Genomic DNA, 9,188 nt, shown 5'->3' on the forward strand with positions numbered 1-9,188 from the left:
AAAATGCGGTAAATCTAGAGTAAAATGCACCAAATGTAGAGTGAAATGCAGTAAATCTTCAGTAAAGTACACTGAATCTACAGTAAAATGCAATAAAGTACAGTAAATCGACGGTAAAATGCAGTAAAGTACAGTAAAATACACCAAATTTAGAGTGAAATTCAGTGAATCTACAGTAAAATGCAGTAAATCTACAGTAAAGTACACTGAATCTACAGTAAAATACAGAAAAATTCAGTAAATCTACAGTAAATTGCGGTAAATCTAGAGTAAAATACACCAAATTTAGAGTGAAATGCAGTAAATCTAGAGTAAAATGCAGTAAATCTACAGTAAAGTACACTGAATCTACAGTAAAAATGCAGTAAAGTACAGTAAAATACACCAAATTTAGAGTGAAATGCAGTAAATCTAGAGTAAAATGCAGTAAATCTTCAGTAAAGTACACTGAATCTACAGTAAAATGCAGAAAAAATACAGTAAATCTACGGTAAAATGCGGTAAATCTAGAGTAAAATACACCAAATTTAGAGTGAAATGCAGTAAAATACATTATTTTGAGATTTTTCATATTTCTTCTTCAAAGCGTTGAAAAAATGGAGAAAATAACGAGATTATTCTTTAGTTTTGAGTCAAAAATATTCAACGTTTTATTCAAAATCAGTCATTTTCACACAGTGTGTGTGTGTGTGTGTGGTCTTTTTCTTCGTCTTTCAGAAAGAGCTTGGTGATGAAAGGAGGAAGAGGAGGAGGAGTGAGCCCTCGCTTTAATTTGGCACCTTTTCCAATCAGGTACTGGCAATAAATACATCTACAGTAGATCTGGAGTAAAACGCAGTAAATCTGCAGTAAATTACATTAAATGGACAGTAAATCTACAGTGAATTGCAGTTAATCTAGAGTAAAATGAAGTAAATCTACAGTAAAATACAGAAAAATACAGTAAATCTAAAATGCAGTAAACTAGAGTAAATCTATGGTAAAACGCAGTAAATCTGTAGTAAAGTACAGTAAAATACACCAAATTTAGAGTGAAATGCAGTAAATTTAGAGTAAAATGCAGTAAATCTTCAGTAAAGTACACTGAATCTACAGTAAAATGCAAATCATACAGTAAATCTACGGTAAAATGTCGTAAAATACAGTAAATCTAGAGTAAAATACACCAAATTTAGAGTGAAATGCAGTAAATCTGCAGTAAAGTACAGTAAAATACACCAAATTTAGAGTGAAATGCAGTAGATTTAGAGTAAAATGCAGTAAATCTTCAGTAAAGTACACTGAATCTACAGTAAAATGCAAATAATACAGTAAATCTACGGTAAAATGTCGTAAAATACAGTAAATCTAGAGTAAAATACACCAAATTTAGAGAGAAATGCAGTAAATCTGCAGTAGAGTACAGTAAAATACACTGAATCTACAGTAAAATGCAGAAAAATACAGTAAATCTAGAGTAAAATACACCAAATTTCGAGCGAAATGCAGTAAATCTGCAGTAAAGTACACTGAATCTACAGTAAAATGCAATTAATACAGTAAATCTACGGTAAAATGTTGTAAAATACAGTAAATCTAGAGTAAAATACACCAAATTTAGAGTGAAATGCAGTAAATCTGCAGTAAAATACAGAGCCATTGATTTGGCAGATTAATCAGATTATTATTATTATTAATATTATTAATCAAATGATTAAGTTTTGCTCTCAGAAAAACGTCATAAATGTTACTTTTTCATCCGTTTTTTTTGTGTAAAATCTTTATTTATTCTGTGTTTTTATTGAAAAACGCTGCATTTCACTTTTACAGCGTTTATTTAAACAACAAAACAAAGACCAGACTCTTTTCTTTCATTCCTTTCATCTTTCACTCCTTTAAAAATTTTCACTTAAAAACTCGCACACTTTTGTGAAAAAGTGACTTTGATGCTTTGTTGTTGTTCGTTTGTTGTCGTTTCGTTCCATAAAACAGCAAAACAATCATTTATTCACAGATATTTGATTTTTTACCATCAAAATATATGGTTTTTCTTCTTCTTCTTCACCACTTCCTGCACAGGGATCCTCACCACTGAGCTCCACCACTACTTGCTCCGCCCCATTTTAACCCCGCCCCCCCCCCCCCCCCGACCATGGCGTCCTGCGGCCGCTCTCTGGACTCCCCGTGCACGCTGGCCCTGCTGGTCGGCTTCCAGTTCGCCTTCGTCCTCTACTTCTCCCTGGGCGGCTTCAGGGGCCTGGTGTCGGTGCTGGTTCACACCACGGAGCCCGAGTTCGACTACTCGCGACCGCACGACGTCTACACCAACCTCAGCCACCTGGGAGCTCCGCCCCCGCCGCCTCGCAACGCCGGCACCGGACCCCCCGCCACGGCGCCGCCGCTGAGGGACTGCCAGATCCCGTCGCCGCTGCTGGGTAAGAGCCCACCCCGCGACTTTACGCCTCGAAAAATGGTCGCGTTCTCAAAAATGTCTCGATTGGCATTTTAGAAACCAGAGGATGTTCCGTATAATAGTTTGGTTTGGTGGAGGAGGAGATCGTATCAAAATAACCGGCGAAAAGCGTTCCATTTTTTGGTCCAACCTTCCCGCGGGTTACCAGGGTCATGGTAGGGTAATGGTACGGCCGGATGTTGGACGTCCATTTTTTGGGCCAACCTTCCCGTGGGTTACCAGGGTCATGGTAGGGTAATGGTACGGCCGGATGTTGGACGTCCATTTTTTGGGCCACCTTTCCTGCGGGTTACCAGGGTCATGGTAGGGTGATGGTACGGCCGGATGTTGGACGTCCATTTTTTGGGCCAACCTTCCCGTGGGTTACCAGGGTCATGGTAGGGTGATGATACGGGCGGATGTTGGACATCCATTTTTTGGGCCAACCTTCCCGCGGGTTACCAGGGTCATGGTAGGGTAATGGTACGGGCGGATGCTGGACGTCCATTTTTTGGGCCAACCTTCCCGCGGGTTACCAGGGTCATGTTAGGGTAAGGGTACGGGCGGATGCTGGACGTCCTCCGCCTTTGTATCTCAGCTCACTTACGAAGTAAAGGTACTGCTCTAAGTCCAAATGCTGTACCAGACCCAACTGACTGGACCAAGATGGTATCACGGCTTTGCGTTTGCAAGGAAAGGGAAGTTGGCGTGCAATCGGAGGCTTGCCGATTTGAATCCCGACAGGTCAAGGGATCGGGCATCTCTGTGCGAGGTTGGGTTAGCCCATCGTTTGGCTTAATTGGACGATCTAAACCATTGGTTCTCAAAGTGCGGCCCGGGGGCCCAATGGCGGCCCGCAGAAACATTTCTGGCGGCCCCGCAATGAATTACAGTTGATAGTTTTAATCCAGGAGCTACTAAGCTTGTTAAATGTTTATTGGACATTACTGGATACAGAGCAATAAGTGTAAACTGTACAACTGTATTTACTATGTCATGGATGACATAGTGACACAGTATAGTATGACGTTTTTGTCAAATTTTGGACCGAAATTTCTTTTGAAAAAAATTGTAAAATTTGGAACGGCATATGTTATTTTTGTCAAAATTTGGACCAAATTTTTTTCTTAAAAAATGTGTCAAATTTGGGACGCCATAGTATTGTACAACGTTTTTGTCACATTTTGGAACAACATTTTTTCCCCCACAGTTGGACCAGTGTCCGTCCACCTCGCAGCGCCTCTGTCTCTGGACGAGATCCGACAGAGGAACCCGTTGGTGTCGCCCGGTGGACGCTACCGGCCTCCGGACTGCGAGTCCCGTCACCACACGGCCATCGTGGTGCCGTACAGGAACCGGCAGACGCACCTGCGCGCTCTGCTCTACCACCTGCACCCGTTCCTGCAGAGGCAGCAGATCCACTACGGCATCTACATCGTGCAGCAGGTCGGGTTTCACAGCAGGTTCATGCATTCACGGTATCGGTCTGATGAATATGAAGTCATCCCCTGTTGACCCTTTTTGACCCTCTGGCGTCTCCAGTGGGGGAACGGCACTTTCAACCGGGCCAAGCTGCTGAACGTGGGCGTGCGCGAGGCTCTGAAAGACGAGGACTGGAGCTGCATCTTCCTGCACGACGTGGACCTGCTGCCCGAGAACGACCACAACACCTACGCCTGCCACAGACAGTTCCCCACGCACCTGTCTGTGGCCATGGACAAGTTCAGATACAGGTGAGCGCACGGCACCAGGGGGCGACAGATAGTTTTCTTGTTCCCGTAGGGGGTTTTTAGTGTAAAAGCCACATTATACTTCTGCGACTGCGTAATCACGGAGACCCCTCCAGCCTTCATACTTCTGCGTCGTGGTGACGGATACGCGCTGCAATTTCCCGCCCAATCAGCAGGGGTCGCTGCGCAAGGTTGTTGTGCTTTTGGCTACAGTGAGCAATGGCATCCGAGAGAGAGAAAGACTGTTGTTGTTGTTGTTGAAACAGTGGCCGTTTCTCACTTTTCTGTGTCACGGAATGCAGTTTTAAGATCATTTGAGGCGAGAAATTAGCAATTTAGCGTCTAAACGTGTGCCGTGTGTGTTAAAGCGGACGTAGACAGGAAGTTCCAATTAACGCTGTTTTTTTTAGCGTGTATCTGCGTCATTACCTTGTTTACGAAGCCCTGAAGGTTCTAAACAAACAGTTCAGCCACTGCTGAGAACGCTGTGTTTTATCGTAATCTCAGGCTCAGCGAGATCTCTGAAAAAAAACCCGGTCCGGTTACGTAAACAGCGGTTCTCATGGAACAGCAGAGTTGAGTCTCAAATCTCGCGGCTGGGAAACAGCGTCAGAAAAGACGGATTTTTATCGGCTCGTTTACAGCAACTAGGAGGTTTTTGAGCATAAAAACAAGTTAATATATGTAAGTAGACCTCCATAACTAACATATATGTACAACAGGACCACTCTATGTGACCTTTAAATCTTGTGTAAATGGGAGAGAACATTTAGACCATCTTGGTGATGCAGTAAAGATCTGATTTCTTTCACAAAAGCATGCTAACACATACTTAGCTTAGCTTCTAAGGTTGTGTTTGTGTTTTCTTTGTGTTCCGACACTGTGACTCTTCCAGGCTGCCGTACCCGCAGTACTTTGGTGGGGTTTCTGCGCTGACCCCAGACCAGTACATGAAGATGAATGGCTTCCCAAACCAGTACTGGGGCTGGGGCGGAGAGGACGACGACATCGCTGCCCGGTGAGGACCGTCGACCCCCCATCGACCCTCCTGTCTCATACATTTATCTTTTATTTTTATTTCTACTCTTTTAATTTCACGTATCTAACACCATCTTTCATTTTCACCTTTGTTTGCCGAAGTTTTATTAGCGACCAGGTAACATTTTCAGATCCAGGTTCACGTGACACAAGGTCCTTGAAATCCTTGAAAATGGCCCTTTATAGACATGGGTCGCAATCACTTTACGCCCCTTACAAGTTGTCCTCCGGTCTTAAGCCGCGTCAGCACATTCTGTCCTTGGAATTTGAGGGAATTGGTCCTGGAAAGTCCTTGAAAAAGACGTTTTGGGAACAAAGTCTATAAATAAATGAATGCACGAAACGTTACCAGGGTCAAAAACTCATGTGAAGTCATCCCTGACCGTCTGAAGCTACACGACCGTCAAAACACTCATATTTGTGATTATTTTGACAGGGTTATGGATTCATGAGGAGTGAGACCCATTGCTGTTGCATCTTAATGTCATTTTTCATGAAAATAAAATACACTGAATCTACAGTTAAATGCAGTAAAGTACATTAAAATACACCAAATTTAGAGTGAAATGCAGTAAATCTAGAGTAAAGTACACTGAATCTGCAGTAAAATGCTGAAAAATACAGTAAATCTAGAGCAAAATGCAGTAAATCTTCAGTAAAGTACAGTAAAATACACCAAATTTAGAGTGAAACGCAGTAAATCTAGAGTAAAATGTAGTAAATCTTCAGTAAAGTACACTGAATCTACAGTAAAATGCAGAAAAATACAGTAAATCTAAAATGCAGTTAAGTACAGTAAATCTACGGTAAAATGCAGTAAATCGGCAGTGAAGTACAGTAAAGTACACCAAATTTAGAGTGAAACGCAGTAAATCTAGAGTTAAATGCAGTAAATCTTCAGTAAAGTACACTGAATATACAGTAAAATGCAGAAAAATACAGTAAATCTAAAATGCAGTTAAGTACAGTAAATCTACGATAAAATGCAGTAAAGTACAGTAAAATACACCAAATTTAGAGTGAAATGTAGTAAATCTAGAGTAAAATGTAGTAAATCTACAGTAAAGTACACTGAATCTACAGTAAAATGCAGGAAAATACAGTAAATCTAGAGCAAAATGCAGTAAAGTACAGTAAAATACACCAAATTTAGAGTGAAATGCAGTAAATCTAGAGTGAAATGCAGTAAATCTAGAGTTAAATGCAGTAAATCTTCAGTAAAGTACACTGAATCTACAGTAAAATGCAGAAAAATACAGTAAATCTAGAGCAAAATGCAGTAAATCTGCAGTAAAATACAGAGCCATTAATTTGTCAGTGTATTTACTAAAGCTACACGATCGTCAAAACACTCATATTTGTGATTATTTTATTTTTTCAAGAAAATAAAATACTTATATCGTGATAATTTTTCTGTCGGGAAGAAATATCTCTTAGAAGTTAAATAACAAGTACAAATATAGTAAAAACTGCTGCGGATACAAATATGTTGCATTTATTGGCATTTTGTTTTTTTCCTCGATACATAAAAAACTGAAAATAATGACCTCTCACAGCTCACATGCAGTACTGTCAAACTGCCACTAGGGGGCAGCAGCCCTCACCTTCACTGAATCCCTGGTTTTGCAGTGACGGAATAACACGGCGTTACTCGATCCGTCTCCCGGGTTTTACTGCGTTGACGGAGATCCTGAGACTCTTTGTTGTGTTGCTTCTCTTGCGCAGAGTTCGTCTCTCTGGCATGAAGATTGTGCGCCCCCCAGTGGCTATCGGCCACTACAAGATGATCAAGCATAAAGGAGACCGAGGCAACGAGCAAAATCCACGCAGGTTTGTGATGATTTTATACTTAGAAAACACAGAAAATGTCCAGTGAGCAAGTGCTTTTTTGCCCATTTTTCCAAAATGACTTTCAATATCTGGTATTTATTTACAATTTACTGCATGATTAAAGGTGCATTATGTAATAAATCATAAAATCCTCCTAATATGTTACAGAGACTCTTATCACCTCATCTTATAACTAACTGACAACCTAATAACTCGACTGACAAACGGATCATAATAAATATTCCTGACGTAAATGTGTTCTTCTTCTTCTTCTTTTTTGGAGTTGACAGACTGGACGCAGCTTTTCGCGTTATTCTGCCCCCTACAGTCTGAAGACGTATCTGCATTTAAGGGGTGTCCCATTTCTAAGTGACAAAATAACCCTCAACACTTGGTTTTGAGGCCAGTTAAGATTAAGGGTTGAGCTTGAGGGTTAAGATTGAGGGTTAAGATAGGAATTGGAATTGGCCCTTTCTCTACAGTTGGACATTGTTGGTGTTCGAGCTGCGGCGTCAGTCTCCGAACCTAACACCTTTCGAGTTTTGAACCCAAAAAACAAAGTGTATCGTGTTGGTCTTTCCAGGTTTGACCTCCTGAAAAGGACCAGGCTGAACTGGCGCTCGGACGGCCTCAACTCCCTGACCTACGAGCTGCTCTCCAAAGAGCTGGAGCCGCTCTACACCAACCTCACCGTCGACATCGGAGAGGACCCCCGTCTGCCGCCGGGGAAAGCGCCCGCGCCCGTCCACCAGCGCAGCACCAGCAGCAAGAGCGAAGGCCCGACCAAACGGAGCCACCAGGAGGCGGCGGCGGCGGCTGCGGCGAACTTGACCGTGGCCAAGTCGGTCGCCGAGAAGGCCGAGTCTGTGCGGTCGAAAACAGAGAGCGATGCGACGCGCAAAGAAACGGGCGTCAAGACATAGGACGAGAACCTAGTTTAGGTTCAGTTCTGCTGTGGAACTTCGAAAAACACCAGCTTTCTGTGCTCCGTGCGGGTCATTATGCAATGGATCGAACCACGACGAGGCCACTTTTGTCCAGAGTTCAAGAAGAAACGCGGCCGAGTCGCAGCGCGGGTTTATCGTCCGCCGAAAGGCGACGGACACGGAGGTCCAAAGACAAATCTCTGCCCCTTTTTCCAGACGCATCGCAAGTAAGTCGTAAACGTACGCAAACGTACCCCCCCCCCCCCCATCTGCCGCCAGCAGCTTTCGCCCGAGTCTGCGGCCAAATAACTGCTACTGCCCCCTACGCCACTGTGGGTCTGTGTTTCTGTGCCTTCTATCTTTGACGCCGCGTGTTTTATAGACCGCTAAGAGTTCAGAATGGTTTAAAAATGTGTAAAAAAGACGGTCTAAGCCGATCCAAAGGAAAGAGCAAATGGTTTGTTCCAAACTTCCAGGACTGCCGTTTTATACGTCGTGCGCGCCGACCAAGCGTTGACCAACTCCACAGTTACCAGACAACTCTAAAAGTTTTATATTTATATAGAGACTTGTTTATTTGTCGTCTGTTTGTCTTTACAGTCTGGTGCCTCTCTCTCTCTCTCTCTCGACTCACTTACGTTTAGTTTCTAGACAATCAAAAGATCGCTCTTTGTCCGACCGCATCCGCAAATATCGCGTCCATCTCGCCGCGTAAACACGGACTCGGCGTGCTAGTCGCTGTCCGAGTTTGACAGCGCTCTTGTGAACTGTGCTTCTCATATCACCCGCGGTTATGTCGTTCTTCTACAAGATTCGAGAGTTAAGGCGGGGGAAACTTAGCTAACGTTAGCACTGGATTGATCAGCGTCACACTGTGGCGTAGTTGAAATAAAGCACTGTGTATCCGTATCTGTATCTTATCGGGCGCTAATCGGGGTGAATCAAGAGTGCAGTTTCGATGGAATTTGGAGAGTGCCGTGCCTGTACTGCAGGTATTACTGGAGTATTCCACTAGGGGGCCCACGTCAGAGTTAAAGAACTACCAAATTTGCGCGCGCCGAAAGTGGTTGAGTAGCTGTAGCTAGCGTCACCAACCCAGTATCGTGTGTTCTTACGTAAATCTTGCGATAGAAGGGATGGCCGACATTTAAAACAAGATAACTTTATTCATGGTTAAGGCGAGGCATTAAAACGAGAGTAAAAAATGAATGCTTAGTAGCTAGCTAACATTCT

The 9,188-nt window shown here is 43.1% G+C and overlaps 1 protein-coding gene across 1 annotated transcript; it reads left to right on the plus strand.

The window, feature by feature from the left end:
- Positions 1-2,131: 2,131 nt before the first annotated feature.
- On the plus strand, positions 2,132-7,952 carry b4galt3 (UDP-Gal:betaGlcNAc beta 1,4- galactosyltransferase, polypeptide 3; the record flags this gene model as incomplete). The annotated part of the gene is made up of 6 exons (XM_083894971.1): positions 2,132-2,414; positions 3,642-3,877; positions 3,974-4,164; positions 5,057-5,179; positions 6,925-7,029; positions 7,613-7,952. The coding sequence occupies 6 exons, from the start codon at positions 2,132-2,134 to the stop codon at positions 7,950-7,952; spliced, it is 1,278 nt and encodes a 425-aa protein (XP_083751097.1).
- Positions 7,953-9,188: the final 1,236 nt, after the last annotated feature.

The sequence above is a fragment of the Microchirus variegatus genome (assembly GCF_963457635.1).
Source record: "Microchirus variegatus genome assembly, chromosome: 9".
NCBI lineage: Eukaryota > Metazoa > Chordata > Actinopteri > Pleuronectiformes > Soleidae > Microchirus > Microchirus variegatus.